General features: G+C 50.4%; 2 protein-coding genes across 3 annotated transcripts; both read right to left on the minus strand.

Annotated features, from left to right (window-relative positions):
• Positions 1-2,669: 2,669 nt before the first annotated feature.
• LOC136547020 (beta-hexosaminidase 2-like) lies at positions 2,670-4,892 on the minus strand. 2 transcript variants are annotated; one of them, XM_066538988.1, is made up of 3 exons: positions 4,059-4,892; positions 3,760-3,920; positions 2,670-3,681 (listed from the first exon to the last, which is right to left on the minus strand). In XM_066538988.1, exons 1-3 carry the CDS (start codon positions 4,864-4,866, stop codon positions 2,980-2,982), a joined length of 1,671 nt encoding a protein of 556 aa, XP_066395085.1. In that variant the 5' UTR covers positions 4,867-4,892; the 3' UTR covers positions 2,670-2,979. The 2 variants fall into 2 exon arrangements, with proteins under 2 accessions (XP_066395085.1, XP_066395084.1); XM_066538987.1 differs by having other exon boundaries at positions 2,670-3,920.
• A 6,681-nt stretch (positions 4,893-11,573) lies between these two features.
• On the minus strand, positions 11,574-13,851 carry LOC136542500 (L-type lectin-domain containing receptor kinase SIT2-like). Its single transcript, XM_066534973.1, has one exon. It carries the CDS (start codon positions 13,691-13,693, stop codon positions 11,624-11,626), a length of 2,070 nt encoding a protein of 689 aa, XP_066391070.1. The 5' UTR covers positions 13,694-13,851; the 3' UTR covers positions 11,574-11,623.
• Positions 13,852-18,960: the final 5,109 nt, after the last annotated feature.

Consider the following 18,960-nt stretch of genomic DNA (forward strand, 5'->3'; position numbering starts at 1 on the left):
TATATTGTTTGGTGCATGACTATACCCACCGTATAACCAATTTAACTAGGCTCACTTGGTGTTCATGCCTGTACATGTTTTTTTTTCGCGAGGATGTTCATGTCTGTACATACAATGCATTAATTTGCATATATGACATCATGTCACCGTGCTACAGGTTATCTAGCAAAATATAAAGTGACGTATTGAGTCCTCACGTGTACATTCCGTTATCACCGTTATAACTTTACCTGAATGAAACGCTATGCGTGTGTATACAATCTTTACGTTTCGTTTATATACAAGCCGCCACAACCGCGAGCGTCGTATACTCGGTATGTGCTTTGTCACATGTAACTTTAATGCATTAATTTGCATAGATGACATCATGTCACAATACTACAAGTTATCTAGCAAAAATATGCGGTGACGTGTTGAGTTCTCGTGTGTACATTCTATTCTCACCGTTATAACCTAAACTGATTGAAACGTGATGCGTATGTATACAATCTTCAGACGGGTGTTTTTGTCACATGTAACTTGGGTAAATGTTGGTTGTCCCTATCATTTAAAATGGTTAGCACAGCTAGCATTATGGAAAATACCACGTGTCAATAGATAATAAATTTAGGACATATTATTATGGAGTAAAACAAGCGATGTATGTAATCCTCAATTAACTATAGTATAGAAGACAAGTTCTACCATATTTAAACGTAAAGGTACCTTTTTTGCGAGGAAACCAAAAGATACGTACCAATGGCAGGGGCACACGTGATTGGTGTCTTAGGGAGTTAATTCACCTAAATTACCTTATAACTTAAGATAAAATTTTGAGAAAACTACTTCAATAGTCCATTTGTAATAGAAAGTGAGTAGAATTTAGCAATCCAACTCCAAGATATGCCTCCTGTAATAGAAAGTGGAAATAATGAATCTTAGTGTTTTTTAAGGAATAAATGAATCTTAGTGTGATCGTTGTGTTAGGATAACTGTTTCCATTTTGTTGTAAAAAAAACTTTTTCCATTCAAGTTATTGCGAAAATATGAGGCAACAAATGAAATTACTAGTTCCATTCCATAGTTTAGGACAATCTAGTAGGGCTACGAAGAAACGATCAATGATACATTTTGGTTGAAGGAAACTATGTGTCTCATGTAGTGTGATTACTATATTTCTTAATTCAATTTTTCTTATAAATTGGACGATTCTGATGGCCAATATTCCGTAAGTTCAAAGTCGTGACATCGCCAAAATAGCATGGGCGTCTAGCTGGGTACCGATCGCGATTTGACAGCATAACACATCTAGCTGGCATCATAGTTGGCCATGTAGCCCGAGCCCGTCGGCCTGGCCCGAGGCCCGTTTTTTTGGCCCGGCCCAAGCACGGCCCCGCACGGAGGCTAGCGGGCCCGGGCTGGGCCGACCCAGAGTAGCAGGCCGTGCCTGGGCCTTACCCCAGGCACGTGAGCCGGCACGACACGACCTGCTATAGTCGAGCCGGCCCGCTAGCGGCCCGGCTTGCGGCCTCCCCGCGCCCCAGCTCACCTCCCCGGCTCCCCCCCCTAACCCTATCTCATTTCCCCAATTCCCCGTATCCCCGGTCGCCGACGCCGTCCCCATTTCCCCAGCCGCGAGCAGCATCGGCCATCAGCGTCACCTCCCCCTCTCCTCTCCCATGAGTTTATACCCTCGCCCTTCTCCGCTCTGCTCCTCGCCCTCGCGACCTCCCTCTCCGCTCCGCTCGGCCACGCACCGCGCCCCTCCTCCCTCCTCGCGACCTCCCTCCTCCATCTCTCCAGACAGTGGTGGCGGCAGCGCCGCCCTCCCCGACCCTCTTCCTCCCCTCTCCCTCAGATCCGACGAGCAGCCAGCGACGGTGGCGCCCTCTTCCTCGGATCCGGCGAGCCAGCGACGGTGGCGCCCTCTTCCTCGGATCCGGCGAGCCAGCGACGGTGGCGCCCTCCCCTACCCTCTCCCTCAGATTCGGCGAGCCCAAGGCGGCCCAGGCGGTGGCATCTGCTGCGGGGGCGCTCACCGGTGGCGGATCTAGGGTTCAAGCGCACGCAGCAGTCTTCCTCCCGCGCGCAGCGTCCCCACCTCCAGGGCGAACGCGCCGGCGGCGGCGGCCGCCTCCCGTGGCGCCCTGCCTCCTGCTCTCCCCTTCCCTCTCTCGTGGGCCTCGAGCTGACACGACCTGGCCATGCCTCGCGGGCCGGGCCGGCACGAAAATCGGCCCATTGGGCCGGGCCGTTGGCTATCGGACCGTGCTGGCACGGGCCCGTGCCGTGCCGGGCCGGCCCGGCCCGTTGGCCATATATAGCTGGCATCAATAGTTTTGCCGGGATACAGAAGTTATCAACGTACACACTTTTTTTTGCACCCCTGATAAAAACAACGACAGTGAGCCTCGTGTATCGAGCGAACGAATTTTGGCTAGTTCCCCAGCATGGCAATTTCCCAACCCTTGGACTCTCTTGTCCACGTATTGGTGTCTCCTGCCAATAAATGTGAAAAGCATCTCGTGTCACACTCACACCAAGAAAAGTTCCATCCTTCAAGCTAAGCAATGGGCCAATCTAGTGATAATGCACCATTTTCCTCGAGGAGCAATAACTGACAACGCACAAACAAACAAGCATAGCAGTCCTTGAAGCACAAACAATTCAAAGGTTTCATCAGCACCCGAGTTCTTTAATCACATCGAGAGCTACAAGCAATGGAGCCGCTGATAGCCGGATGGGCCCACACACACATAAACCCGGCTTTTAAGGTACACAAACTCCACTTAACAAGATAACATGCCGTCCACTTCATATCACTTTAAATATATATAAACAAAAGAACAAACAAATGGTGTTTTCTCTCCAACACTGACACGAGAACGAAACTAATTGTATAGCAGCACTCACACCTTAGTTTTTTAATTTACTTCGACACGTCGGATATTCCATATGACAAGTAGTTGGCAGCAGTCGTCAAAGATTCTTGCCGGGTCGTTACTGGACCGCGTTGCACATTCCGGGGCGTGTCCGGCACCAAAGCGGCTGGATGGGCTCGGCCCGGACCCCCCTCCCCACCATGCGCTGCCGCCAGTCGATGAGCCGGTCGGTGGCCTCGGCGTACCGCTTCCTCCCCGACGCGTCGCGGTTGCCAGACCAGAGCGCCTCCGCCATGGCCGACGCTCTGGGCCAGACCCGGCCGTCCAGGACGGCCGTATCGACCTGCTCCGTCCACATCGCCACCTCGCCGCCGATGACCAGTTGGGCCTCCTCGGGGGTGAGCCCGTACGCGATGTCGTAGTCGTACACCCGCTGCCACGTTTTGTAGGGCCCGCACCAGGACCCACCGTCGGCTTTGTAGTCGCTGTTGGGATCGTCGTAGATGCTGTTGTTGCCGACGAAGTCGCCGTGCCCGCAGTCGAGGTAGTAGAAGGAGGCGGAGGAGACGATGGCGCGGTACCCGGCCTGCACGATGAGCTTGGTGTTGTTGGCGCCGTTGTTCCACGACTGCAGGATGGTGGTGTCCGGCGGGATCAGCGACGTGCTCACGTTCACGGCCGCGTCCAGCAGCACGTCCTCCCAGAACACGGCCGTGCGGTTCCTGGACACCACCAGCGGGTGCACCGCGCTCACGTACCGCTCCAGGAGCTGGCTCAGCGTGCCGCCGCGCTCCAGGTCCGCCTGGATCGTGGGGTCCGCCTGCCAGCAACCCGGGGTGACCTCGTCGGCGCCGGCGTGGTAGAAGCCGTCCGGGAAAAGAGAGGTCAGGTCGTTCACCACGTTGGTGATCACCTCGTACGTCTTGGGCGCCAGCGGGTTCAGCTGGCCGGCGCCCGGCTCGGCGGCGAGACGGCGGTTCCAGTCGCCGTCGGGCAGCCAGAACTTGCCCGCGCAGGTCACGGCCTCCGGGTACGCGCCGGCCCACGAAGCCGTGTGGCCTAAAAGTAATTGGGCCGTTAAAACCAAAATCTAATGCACTAGAACACGAGAAGCTGGCCCGTCGAAAGCAAAGCCGACGAAGCAGAGGAAGGAAGCTGGAAAACAGAGTGGAGAGTAGGCCCACACCGACGGCTTACCCGGCGAGTCTATCTCAGGCACGACGCGGACGCCGCGGCTCATGGCGAACTCGACGATGCGCTTGACGTCCTCGACGGTGTACTTCATGTCCTCTCCGTAGGCGCCCTTTTCGGCGAGAGACGGCTCGGAGGGCAGCACGATGGGGAACGACTGCGAGTCCGTGATGTGCCAGTGGAACACGTTCATCTTGTTGGCCGCCATGGCGTCGATGGTCCGCAGGATGTCGGACACGGGGAAGTAGGTCCTCCCGGTGTCGAGCATCAGCCCACGGTGCGGGTACAGGGGCCGGTCCTCGACGCGCACACCGGCGGCCACCAGCAGGAGGTCCCGGCCCCGGCCCCGGCCACCGGCCCGCCACGACAGCTGCGAGAACGTTTCCAGCCCGCGCATGGCGCCCCACGCGGTGACCGCGGTGACCGTGGCCGCGCCCGTGGGGAGGATCTCCAGCGTGTAGGACTCGTCCACGCCGTGCTGCAGCGGGGCGGCGAGGTCGGACACGGCCAGGGTCAGCGTCTCCAGCGCGTTCCCCGCGGTGACGTTGATCGCCGGCCGAACGATGGGCCGGTACATCTCCTTGAACAGCAGCTTGGCGTAGCGCTCCGCGGCCGACACGAGGTACGGGTTACCCGACGACGCGACGATGTGGAACGACGGCGACACCGGAACGGCCGCGTGCGGCTCCGCCCACGACATGGACGTCGGCTTGGGCCAGACATTGACGGGGAACGACGCGCCCGCGGCCGCGCACGTAAGGAGCGTCGCCGGCGAGCCGAGCAAGAACAGCAGCCGAAGGAGGAGCGTCGCCATTAGAGCTCTGGATTGAGCTGCTCCGCGCTGCAGCTCTTGATTGGTGCGGTCCTCGACGTCAAGGCTCTTCGCTATATATATGTATAACTGTGGTATTATCTAAAGCGATAATTGCACAACCAGCATAGTTTTCGCTACTGCCTCCAAGTGGCTCAAACCAGTGTTCTTGGCACTTTGCGTTAAAAAAAAAGTGTTCTTGGCAGCTGGCACTAGCGTTCGTCTGCTTCTTGTGCCGCTTGTGTCCACAACCTCTTCGTCTCCGGTTGCGTATCATATCTCAAATCTGGCCTTGGAGCATACGCTTCGCCGTTTAAGCCCTTGTTTAGTTTTCACCCTAAGTTTTTACACCACGTCACATCGAACGATTGACACGTAGAGTATTAAATATATACTAAAAAATAACAAATTATATAGATTGCGACTAATTTGCGAGACGAATCTTTTAAACCTAAGCAGTCCATGATTTGACAATACAGTGCTACAGTAACACATACGCGAGTGATGGATTAATTAGGTTTAATAAATTCGTCTTGAGATTTACCGACGAATTCTGTAATTTATTTTTTTATTAGTATCCAAACACCTCATGTAACATCTGATATAACACTCCGAAACTTTATACGCCCGGAACTATACAAGCCCTAACTTACACGGCGGAGCTGGCCTAAACAATTCGCGTTCAGGCTCCATTTGTCCTTGTCGGAACAGAGATCGAGTTGATTTGACGTCTTCGTCGCGTATTCGCGTTGTTCGAGGAGACGCTGTGGCATACCGCATACCTTCCACGGCGTGGGGTTGTTTAGAGCGCAGTGAGCGGTCAGTGGAAGGCCTGCCGAACTGAGGTAGATTGCAAAATTTTACAATCGGGACACTGTAGCATATTTCGTTTGTATTTAACAAATTTTGTCTGATCATGGACTAACTAGGCTCAAAAGATTCGTCTCGTGATTTACAACCAAACTGTGCAATTAGTTATTTTTTTACCTACATTTAATGTTCCATGCATGCGTCCAAAAATTAATGTGATGGAGAGAGAGTGAAAAAACTTGGAATTTGGAGATGATCTAAACAAGGCCTGAGATGCGAATGCGATGTTGCCAGGAACCAATGATCTCTGTATGCGAATGCGATGTTGCCAGGAACCAATGATCTCTGTATGTCCTTCTGTACTAGTAATAGAAATGGTGCGTGCCGGCCCAAAGTTTCAAAATAGATATTTGAATCCCTAAAACGTTAGTTCAGGACTTCAGGTCTCATCCAGATTCAAACAGATGTTTATCTAACCCGATAGGTAACGTGGCATGATGATTCAATGCCTGCATAAACTGGCAAATGGAACCCACATGTTAGTTGCAAGGCACTATCTTAAAAAAGTATTTTTTTTCATACGACCTCCTCAGATGAAGATGATTCTTACATGAAACTTGTAGCCCTCGATGAAATCTATAACTTTCTAGTTTTTAGTTTTATTATTTAAGGCAGTTAAGATCATAAAAAAATAATATAAAGTTTTAGTAGCATATTAATCACGTATCAAGCTTGTCGCCTTAGAAAAATTATACTTCCTCCGTTCCTTAATATAAGCCATATAATTTTTAGCACCAATATTAACGCACGGCTTGGAAAATGATGTGAGACCGAGGAAAAAAAGAAAAATCAAGCCATCTTCTCTCTCCCAATCAGATTGCTTCCTAAATCTAAGGGATTGGTTGGGGCATGTGGTATGTATGGTGGGAAGGTTTTCAAACTAATCGGCGCGGGAGCTGATACGTACCTACATTTTGAAATTTTCTTTAAAAATCTATATGGCTTATATTAAGGAACAGAGGGAGTATCTTTTTATATAATGTTGGAAGAAGATACTCTGTGAAAGGATCAAGATGCCCAAAAGAAAGGTGAATTGGGCTAATTATAAATTTCTTTACGATAATTAAACCCTACGGTTAGCCCACTTCACCCCTTGTGCCTAGTAAGTGTTTCTAATGTTCTACCGCACAAAAAGTCTTGTAACCTAAGTTCCAAACCTACTCTAGCATGACAATTCTATGAATGTAAAGACAAAAATTGAATTGCTCAAAGTAAATACTCAAAGTAAAGAGAGAAGAAGGAACGCGACGATGTTTTACCGATATATCAAAGAGTCGTCACTCCCCCACTAGTCCTCGTTGGAGCACCCGCGCAAGGGTGTAGCTCCCCCTTGATCCGCGCAAGGATCAAGTGCTCTCTACGGGATGATTCTTTGACACTCCATCTCGGTGAATCACGCACAACCGCTCACAACTTGAATTGGGTCATCCACAAGCTCCGCCGGATGATCACCAAGCTCTCAATCACCACCAAGCCGTCTAGGTGATGGCGATCACCAAAAGTAACGAGCACGAACTCTCACTTGACCACGATAAGCTTAATGAGAAGGGTGAATGCACACACTTTGCTACTCTTGCTTTCACTAATAAGGGCTCTCTTTTGGATTCTCAAATCTCAATTACCTCACTAGGACCTTGCTCTTTTAGCACTCTCAAGGGTGTTTCTCAGCTGTTGGAACGAGCAAAAGTGATCCCTTGAGTGAATAGAATAAGTATTTATAACCTCTCATTCAAAACGAATCGTTATGTGCGTCTGTGGGGTGACCGGACGTTTCGGTCAAGTTGATCGGACGCTCCGGTCAGTTTACCCTGAAACCCAGTGTTTAAGTTGTGACCGGACGCTGGGCAGTGTCCGGTCACGATTTTTCCTCTCTGGAACCTTACTAGAGTCGACCGGACGCTGGCACCTGGCGTTCGGTCACTCACCTCTCAGCGTCCGGTCACACCAGATGACTTCACCTTGATTAAATAAACTGACCGGACTCTACGTCAGCGTCCGGTCACAACAAAACCAGCGCTCGGTTAGTATTTGACCCTCCATTCACTTTCAACTCGTAATCATATGTGAATGGAGTTTGCTCCAATTGATCTAAGGGCTATTTTGGAGCTATCTAGTGCTAGTTTTAATAAATGTGCACCACACCTAACCCACTAGACTCACCTAGGTCAAGCTATCCATCCATACCCTCTTAATAGTACGGCCAAAGGAAAAACAAAGTCATAAACTACTTTAAGTGTCTCTTCGACACCAAACGACACTTAGAACTAGTCCATCCTTAACCTTGTTGTCCATCCTTTGAAAATCGAAACAATTTCCATCGTAGGGGCATGATAACCATGATTGCCCAATCAATTTCCATTACTGTGACCTAACTTAATTGCCTCTGTAAAACACACGTTAGTCACAATAATCATGTATTATCATTAATCATCGAAATCCAGCTAGGGGCCTAGACGCTTTCACTCTGTATATGAAAATTACAGCGTTCAATAAAATCTACAACTTTTTAGTTTTAAGTTTTTTTTTCATTTGAAATCGTTAAGATCTCAAAAAATAACATATTATAAAGTTTAAACAACATGTTACTCGCGTACCAAACTTGTAGATCTCATCCTAACAAATAGAAATTTTATATTATTTCTTGCTCATTTTAACAACCTCAAATGACAAAACTTAAAACTATAAAGTTATAGGTCTCATCAAGGGCAACAATTTTTATATAAGAATCATTTTCATTCGAGGTCATATGAAAAAATATAATGATTTTTCTAAGATCGAGCTTTGCCGCTAACATTCATGGAAGCACCGAGTCAGCATATAACATCAGCTATCGGGTCTGCTAAACACCCGTTTGGATCTGGATGAGACCCGAGCAAACTACAGAGGACCTAAATATGCATTCTGAGACTTTGGGACCTATGTGACACCTACAAATAACTTTAGATCCTATGGTAAATTTCACTCTAATACTAGGTACTCCCTCCATTCCAATTTATAAGTCATTCAAAAAATCTTGGAGAATCAAAGCATCTCAAGTTTGACTAAAATTATTGAGAAAAATAGAAAGATTTATGGCATCAAATAGGTTTCCTATAAAAAAATATAATTAATAAAGAATCTAATGATACTTAGTGCTATCACAAATGTTATTATCTTATCATATAAATTTGGTTAAACTTAAGATATTTTGACTCTCTAAAATTTTTAGAACGACTTATAATTTAGGATGGAGAGAGTACTAGGCTAGCAAATGTGCTCGAGCATCAACGGAACAGACACAATATTGCATGGTCAGCTGGAGACGTGTGGATTAAAGATTTATGTAATAGTACGTCACGTTCCACTATACATTGAAATCGAATTTGTTTCGTGAACGGAACAGACACATTATTGCATGGTTAGTTGAAGATGTGTGGATTAAATATTTACTAGGAAATATGTCCATAACTGGAAAAAAATTCATAAGCCATTTTTAGACAAATCATGTTTGGAAAAAAACCTGCTGTGAAGAGACCCATTCTCCCATGGCCACTGACTATCTGACATGGTATATTTAACAAAAAAGAAGGCGTTGAACTGGACAGGTGATTGGAGACTAATCATCTGATCTTCTACCTCGCAAAAAAATTAATCATCTGATGCAGACTATAGAGTTCTGTTATGGTTAAACCCAAATCCTAGGCACAAAGCAGACTATCGAGTTTCGTTATAGTTAAACCAAAATCCCAGGCACAAAAAGCAATAGGTGGACCATGAGTAGAAAAATCAACACAATTAACGATAAAATAAATAAATTTATTGTTTCTACCCCTATTTTAAATTGTAATTGTGATTTTACCTTCACTTCTTTTTTTAACTTCCTAATTTTGTGCTCGCGACTTCAAATTGAAGCCTCCTTTCATCCTGTTTTGTGCCCGTGTTAATTGTCCATAGATAAAAAAAATGGCCAAAAAAATTAAAAAGAGAAAATACCCGTAGGAAAGGACTAAAATACTCCAACCTTATCTCTTTTCTCGGTTTCTCCCTGAACGCTACGCTCCTCACCCATTCAGTTTTCTGACTTCCACACACCTGATCCAGAACTCCATGCGGTGGCGTGTGCCGTGGGCGGGCGCGAGTGGCCAGGCGACCTCAGCATGCTCGGCGGCGGGCGGCCCCTTGCACGGGCGAGCGCTCAGCGTGATGATGGCGCTCACGTAGGTATCTAATTGGATTACAATTAGAATTTCTATTCTTATATTTTTCTATTTAGATTAGAATTAGAACTATTTTTATTCAGATTACTCGGAATAGGAGATATCTAATTGGATTAAGATTACTCAGAATCGGAGATATCTAATTGGATTAGGATTTCAGACTACCTTAAGTAGTCATTCACTTTTATATAAAGAGAAATGCTATATATGGTTTTCATATTCATGAAATTAGTTAAGGAAAGGCAAGACGAAAAAAATTGGTGAAGAGAAATTTTATCACTTTAATATTATTATGTATAGAAGATATAGATGTAACCGTCACGTTCCATTATACATTGAAATCGAATTTGCTTACTGAAGCAAGTGCAACCTGTTATCACCTGCTGGACCTGCAGGTGTTAGGTGGTACGAGCAACAAAATAAGTATTTCTTGGTCCCAACTGGGAGGAGCGCCGCCACCACCGCACCCAGTCTCTATCACCGCTGGTCTCCCTTCTTCCTCCCTCCGATATATCGCCGGAGGTCAAAGGGAGTGGAGATCTATCTTTTTTAATAATTTTTCTCAGTAGATCGAGTCCTTAGGGTTAGGGTTTCTCCATGCCAAGTTTCTTAGTTTTGATGATTTATCTCCTCCTCCTCCTCCTCCTCCTCTCCGACGACGGCGAGAGGACAGGGTGGAATCGTTTTCTCTATGACGGCTCTGTTGAAGATGAGAGCAATAACTACAGCGTCAACATCCTCACTGGTATGACGACATGGATACTTTTATTTTCGGATGATGACATTAAGGCGGAGATGGTGTCGCACACCATGGAATAATTTTCTCCGATCACTTCTCCGTTGTATTGTAGTTAGATTTGGCCACAATGAAGGGTTATGGAGAATAAATTTCAGATTAGTCTTTCTCATTCTTCAGTGGCAGCAAGAAGAAGGAAGACATTAGAAACAAGAAGTTTCTCAACTCCGCCTACATGAATGTTGGCCGTTGTTCGTTGGGCATCTGTTCTCAGGCCTTTTGCCGAGTGTTTGCATGTACGATCATCCATACTACAAAGCGTCGTACATGTTTAGTTTTAAGATATGGAGCTATTCACAGCATAGGTATAATTTAAATGAAAATCAGCTGGATATTTGTGTAATCCAGAGTGCTTGTAATGTGTTGATGTACCTAGCTATTATCTAATATAATTCTTCTTTCGTCGCAAAAAAAAACGGATATGGTTCTAGAATAATGCTCAGTCAAACTATCTTAAATTTGACTAAATCTATATAGAAAGACATTATTATTTGTTACACTAAATAAGTATTATTATATTTATATTAATATTTGTTATACTAAATAAGTATTATTGTATTTATTGTGGAATATATTTTGTAATATAACTATCTTGAGTCTTCAACGTTGATACCATTTTTCACAAACTTGGTTAATTTTGAGTTGGTTTGACTGTGACCAAACCCAGAATTACATTCTTCTAGGACGGAGGTAGTAGAGCGCAATGTTTTTTTTTTGTCCATTTGATGGTATATACGAAGCGAGCTTGATTAGGATTTTCAGATCGGCAAAAAATTGAAACACATTGGTGGATATAAATCGGAAAAGCGGATTTCTATTTTCAAGAACAGACCTTTTGCATTCGAAACGTGTCATACCAGAAAGGACAACCGCATGCGTGAGCTACAGAAAAGACGGATCATCTTCCCTCTGATAGAACACTCACAGAGGATAAACCGATGCTAGTCATGGATGGATGGGACTTGCCTGACGACATGATGTACGAATCAAACCCGTCATTCTGCATCAGCGACATCATGCTGTAGCTCGTGTAGTAGCTCGGTGACAGATCAGGAAGAGGAACCGTCTGGTCGGAGTCCAAGTACTGCACGACCCTACGCATGCTGGGCCTCACGTTAGGCGACGGGTGCGCGCACATCAGACCCAGCTTCAGCACAAGCGTCGCCTCCTCCACCTCGTACATCCCCACGAGCCGTGGATCCACCACGTCCAGGAGCGAGCCGTTGCGGTGGCGCTCGATCACCCAGTCCACCAGCACGACCCGGCCGTCGCGGTTGACGTCGCGGTCGATGGGCCTCCGTCCGCAGGCGACCTCCAGGAGGAACACGCCGAAAGAGAAGACGTCGGTAGAGGTCGTCGCCTTCCCCGTGCGCACGAGCTCCGGCGCGAGGTACCCCATGGTCCCGACCACGTGAGTCGTCTGAGGATCGCTGCCGTGGTCGTACAGCCTTGCCAGACCGAAGTCGCCTAGCCGGCCGTTCATCTCGTGGTCAAGCAGCACGTTGCTCGCCTTGACATCTCGGTGGATGACGACCTGCTCCCAGTCCTCGTGCAGGTACAGGAGGCTTGCCGCGACGCCCTTGATGATCCGGTACCTCTCGTGCCACGAGAGCACCGGCACGTGCTGGTCGTGCAGGTACTTGTCAAGGCTCCCGTTCGCCATGTAGTCGTACACCAAGATGAGCTCGCCTTTGCGCCTGCAGTAGCCTAGCAGCTGCACGAGGTTCCGGTGCCGGAGGCGGCCGATGCTCACCACCTCCGCGACGAACTCCCTGACGCCCTGCCTGGAATCATGCGACACCCTCTTCACTGCGATCTCTAGGCCACTGGATGATGGGAGCACTCCTCCTTTGTACACTCTCCCAAACCCCCCGACGCCGAGCAAGTTCCTGTCGCTGAACCCGTTGGTGGCGTGGAACAGGTCCTTGTACGAGAAGCGGTGCGGGCCGAACTCGTCCTCCCAGTCTTCCCGCACCTCGGAGAACCGGCGCCGCCTCCACACGGCGAAGAAGACGGCTGCGAGCGCTGCAGCCACGAGCAGCGCGGTGCCGAGTGGCAGCAGGACGTCCAGCACCTTGGACCGAGGCTTGGGACCCACGCGTGGCAGGACGGGGAGCTTCGACACGTCGAGAGGTGGGGCCGGTCCGTCCAGGCTGAAGCTCCACCCGAGCACGTAGTGGTGCGTGACCATGACCCCAGTCGCCGAGGAGAAGCCGACGTACATCGGGCCCCGCGCGACGATCGTGGAGAGGTCGACGGCCGTGGTGATCAGAGGCCTGCTGGGCTTCGGCACTTGCACTGGCGCTAGCGTCACGTCGAGCTGCCCGGCCTGGCCGTCGTAGTCGACCCACACCTGCATCGGCTTCCGGCTGTTCAGCTGCAGCTCCCGCAAGGCGCCGCCGGCCGCGTCGTCGTAGTAGCCGGCCGGCGTGGCTTGCTCCGACACGAGGCTGTTGACGTCGACGCCGACGTGGTTGCTGTTGATGTCGCGGAGCTCCGGGTTCATGATGGTGTCCAGCTCCACCGCTAGGACGGGGTCGCTCGCCGTGCCGTTGATCGCGCCGAAGACGCCCAGGTACTGCCCGGCTTTGGCCGCGGAGAAGTTGGTGGTCGGGGCGACCACGAAGGCGAGGCCGTGGTCGCTCAGACCCTCGTAATCGCACACGATGGCGAAGACGAAGCACGTCGAGAAGGACAGTGCCCGCCCCGTGGTGGCGTTCGACGCCGCGGCGGAGGACGCGTTGAGGAAGTGGACGGGGGCTGGGCGGAACGCGTGCGCTTTCGCCTGGAACGTGGCGTTGGTCAGCGCGAGGAGGCCGCCGGGCGTCACGGCGGCGAGCCCGTCCAGTGCGAGGTCCGACGCGGCGAAGCCTTGGTAAATGAACTGGTGGCCGTCGTCGTCCGCAGACGACGAGGGGACATGGATCACAAGGAGCAGGACGACCAAGGATGCCAGCTTAGCAGACATAACTCTGTTCGCCTTGATAAGCCCTTAGCAGGTTCAATGCTCGCTTCGCCTTGATAAGCCCTGGAAAAGCTTTCAGGCTCTATACTCTCTTTGAGATTTTCGGTTGACTGGATGCTGAACTGGTGGCCGAGTGAGAGTTTTGCGGCACTAGGGCTTAGAGAGAGACACAAAGAGGAATGTGCAACGAACATACGGACTACTGTCAGGTATAACCATAAGCGTCAAAAATTGTTATCAACATACGAACATACGCGTTGATTTAATTGTTGTCATTGTCAACATAAAACCTGTCCCACGCGACAATGTGATGTGTACACCCTGACTGTTCTGCGAGCACAGCCTTGGTAGTCGCCGTGCGCTGGTGGGCGCACTCGTTGTCGTTGTGACTGTTCTGAATGAGGTCACTCGCCTTGATGCGGTCGCCACACACCAGCCACCAGCAAGAAAACGAGTTCTGTGAAGACGAGAGGCGCTGAAAAACCTGACTCTTCCACGCAGCTGAAACAATCAGCAGCCTTTTCAGACTGACTGACACTGGAGTGACCCAACCAATGGACTGTTCTTTAGGAAGACTTTTACAGACCTGGCTTATCAGCTATGAAAATGATCCAATGCACTGTTCTTTAGGAAGACTTTACTTGACCCGATATTCATAAGACAAGACATGAGCCGCACCATCAGAGGCTCAGCCCACAAAATCAAGGAGTGCACGGCACTGATCGACGTGCACCACAGGATATTGTATAGTACAAATAAAATATTTTCCTTGTAACTCTACCCCTCCAGAGTATATAAGGAGAGGCAGGGGTCCCCTAGTCGACATCTACATATATCTCATAGTCAATACAATACAACAAAGACACAGGACGTAGGGTATTACATCGATCAGACGGCCCGAACCTGTCTACATCGTTGTCTCTGCGCCTTGTGTCACCATCCGGTTCCTGATTACACGCACCCCATCGACAAATCTACCATCGTTGGATACCCCTCGGTGGACTACCAAACATCTTTTGTCGACACATGCCTATTTTATTTGAGTCTGTCTATTGTACAACCATGTGTTTTATGCAGTTTCAACACATGAATTTTTTTGCACCATAGGATTAAGATCCAACAACCTCCACCCTTCTTCTACCTCCAGCATTCAGCCTCCACAGATCACAGATCACAATTTTTTTCTATGGAATGACAAATCACAGATCCCGCCCAGATCCCGAAGATGAGCACCGACGTGCTCCAGTCGCTGAACCTCCTGCCGCTGCCTCCGGCAATCTAAGCAGCCTCTGGCACCGTCTCGCTCTTCTTCATATCCTCTTGCTCTTGAGCAGGAGAATCGGCACTTGGAGGACCTTGGAGGGACGAGTCTCTGCAGAGTTGGGCCCAGCCACGGCGCCGCACTCTTGGCCGGCACGCAGCGGCGTTGACGAACAGAGGGGCTCTAGCGCCACTAGTGATGGAGGCTGCGGCGGTTCTCGTGACGAGGGCCATCAGCGGTGGAGAGGACGGGAGAGTAAGAGTGTGGGGGTATTAACCCCTATACCCTTACGGCTAAGCTTGGGCTGGCCCGGATCGATGAGTTCGGTCCACCCGAAAGACGACGTGCGGCCCGGTTAACCTGATCGGAGTCCCGCACAAGGAATCAAGACGGATTTGGCGACCAAGCAGGATCCTGGTCGGTTAGAATAGGAATCCTTATCCGGCCACATATGGCAATTGTAACTGACTAGGATTAGTTTCCAGATCTGTAACCCTGCCCCCCGGACTATATAAGGCGGGCAGGGGACCCCTCTAAAAAACATCTCTCATTAACAGACAGCAATACAAATCAGACGCAGGACGTAGGTATTACGCCTTCTTGGCGGCCAAACCTGGATAAAACCTCGTGTCTGTCTTGCGTCTCCGTCTTGTTTGGGGCTTACGCATCTGTCTACCGATAATCTACTACCTTGGGCATACCCCTAGGTAGACTGCCGACCATATTTCGTCGACAGTGGCGCGCCAGGTAGGGGGTGTGCGTACTGCTCTCCAAGCAAACAAGATGGTCATCATCTCCGGCTCCATGGCTACGCCCAACGGCCTCACGTTCACCGTCAGCCAGATCACCTGGACCACCGGCTCCGACGACTCCATCGCCATGACCACGGAGGAGGCGTGGATTCAACCTGCGCCGACGACTACTTCACCTGCATCGGCTACGGCTCCGACCACGGTGAACACGGCCCCGACCACGGTGAACACGGCTCCAACCACGGTGAACACGGCTCCAACCACAACGGATACGGCTCCAACCATGATGGACCTGGCTCCGACCACGGGACATCTGGCTCCGACCACGCCTACAGCCACGCCGACAACCCGTCATCCGCTTCCCCGCTACAGAGGAAAGCAGATCGACAACACCGACCTGCTCGACTCCGTTGATTGGGTTGGCATCCAACTCACTGAAACCCTGGCTCTGGTAAGTACGATTCAAAGCCAACCTAACGAGCAGGTAACAGCTCCCCACAACAGATCTATCCGACCAGCTCGGACCAGTCGTCCTGCGTGACTTGGAACAGATCTTGTGGTCGTATCAACTCCTGAGGGGCGTTTCGCTCGTCGCCAGCCAGCTGTCGCGATGGGTCTCCGACTCTACGAGTACAAAGTCCTGATGGAGAACCACCAGGTCCAGCCCTACGGCCTACAAAACGCTGCCTCCAGCTACGCGTACAACCTGTGACGCCGCTCGGATCTGTGTCCTATACACCGATCTCGGCCGAAGCCATGCAACATCGTCAACATGGTCCGGATTGAAGATTATCAAGAAGGATCCGTCCACACAGTCCGAGAGGGTGACTCCAGCTCCTCATCCGGCATCGCATCCAACGCATCTGTCCACACCGAGCTTCAGCGTCACGAAGATGAAGGCGTCAAATACGATCTGGATCTACCAGACCACGCCCCGGGTTTCCCCCAATTTCCATCTTTCCCGCCAAGACAAGGGGATTTGATCCATGTTGTCAGCAACGACGAGCCGCCAGCAGTTGGCGAAACAGAACAAGAAAAGACTGCACGCGAAGCACGCAATATTGACCGGTTTAATCGCCGACAAATCGAAGCTGAAGCAGACCAGGAGGCACGACGCATAAGGGTCCAACCACGTGACCTCAACAATGCTTTCGACAGGGTAGGGGACAAACAAGTCTTCAAGACCCCAAGCGCCAACGTAGCCATCGCCATGGCGACAATGCAGCGGCTGCCCAACACTCCCGAGACCCAAGCAATCCGTGATGACATACAAGCTTACCTGACGGCTGCTATGGCTCAGACCGTAGAGATGAATCAAGCCCGGGCTCCATCCGTTTCTGTCGAATCAAGCCACAGCCACCAATACTCAAGTCGCTCACAGCCACTCAACCAACGTGGCTCGCGCAATAACGACCCATCGGACAACCGTCAAGGCGGAAACGGTGGTCATGATGGTGGTCGGGACGACAACCCCCATCGGGAGGATAACCGCCACGACGTTCGAGGCGACAACCGCCGAGATAACCGTGACAATCGCCGTGATAACCACAGTCACAGGGCTAATCCAGATGGCAATCGAGATCGCCGCGATGGCAATAACGATCTCCGCCATTACCTCGTCGGACGTGATCTGCGCGCTCTCATCAACCAGAGAGCCAACGATCGTGCATCCCATGAAAGCTATCGCCGTATGGAATATGACACTGCCCACGGCCCGCCGGGTTTGAAGCAGTTCACTCCACACCTTCGCAAAGTCATATGGCCCAAGAATTTTAAACTCGAGAAACTTCAGAAGTACGACGGCAAGGAAAACCCCGAATTATGGGTCATGCTCTACGAAACTGCGTGCCGCTCAGCCATGGCTGACGAGCACGTCATGTCTAACTACTTCCCAGTCACTGTTGGTCATGTAGGTCACCAATGGCTGGTTAGCTTGCCAGCGAACTATTTTGACTCTTGGCAGGAGCTCAGGCAGGCCTTCATCGACAATTTCATCGCTACTTGTGAACAACCCGGCAACAAGTACGATCTGCAACGGATCCGAGATTGGAAGGATGAACCACTGCGTGAGTACGTTCGGCATTTCTTGGAGATGCGCATCAAGGTCCCATCAATCTCCGACAACGAAGCAATCGAGGCTTTTGTCACCGACCTCCGCTTCCACGACGCCCTAAGAGACAAGCTCCTCCGGAAGAGACCCGAATCAGTCACAGCGCTTTTGGCCACCGCTAAGAAATACGCGGATGCTGACGACGCTAAAAAGATAATCGTTGAAGAAGCAGCAAGGGTTCCACGCTCCGACCACCCCCCACACCGCGACGATTACCGCGGCAATCGTGGTCAGAACGACAATTTTGACCGCCGCAACCAGCGCAACGACTCCCGTGACCACCGTGATCAACGTAATCAGCGGCGCAACCACCGTGACGATTACAGGAGCAAGCGCGCTCGGGAAGACGACGGCGAGGTCAATACTGTGAAAAAGGGCGGTGGACGTCGTAACTACGAGGACGACTACGCCAAAGCATTGAAGGGGCCCTGCCAGCTCCATCCTAAGTCAAACCACACCATGGAGAATTGCCGCGTCCTCAAGACTATCTACACGCGTCAACAGGCTCCGGATACGTCCGACAAGCCTAACGACGCGGGAGAACAATGCAACGAGGACAACGACGACGACGATGCAGACCCTCGTCATAAATACGTCAAGCCGACTGATCGCGTGCACACCATCATCGGCGGCAAGGTGTCCATTGAGACCAAGCGAGAACGCAAGTTGCTCGCCCGCGCTTGCTTGAACGTGGCAAACACCGACAACCTTCTCACCGATCCACGGCTTCCTCTGTGGTCTCACCGTGAAATCTACTTCAGCAGGAAGGACCAATGGGCCGCCATACCCGAGCCAGGGCATTTTCTCCTTCCGGTGCGCGCCATCCAGCGAAGGGCCTTGTTGTGGAGCACCCCTATGGCGACGAGGTCTTCGATGGTTTGCTCGTTGCTCCATGTCGACGAAATATGGTCGGCAGTCTACCTAGGGGTATGCCCAAGGTAGTAGATTATCGGTAGACAGGTGCGCAGGCCCCAAACAAGACGGTGACGCAAGACAGACACGAGGTTTTATCCAGGTTCGGCCGCCAAGAAGGCGTAATACCTACGTCCTGCGTCTGATTTGTATTGCTGTATGTTAATGAGAGATGTTTTTTAGAGGGGTCCCCTGCCCGCCTTATATAGTCTGGGGGGCAGGGTTATAGATCTGG

This window comes from Miscanthus floridulus, chromosome 3 (genome assembly GCF_019320115.1).
Source record: "Miscanthus floridulus cultivar M001 chromosome 3, ASM1932011v1, whole genome shotgun sequence".
NCBI lineage: Eukaryota > Viridiplantae > Streptophyta > Magnoliopsida > Poales > Poaceae > Miscanthus > Miscanthus floridulus.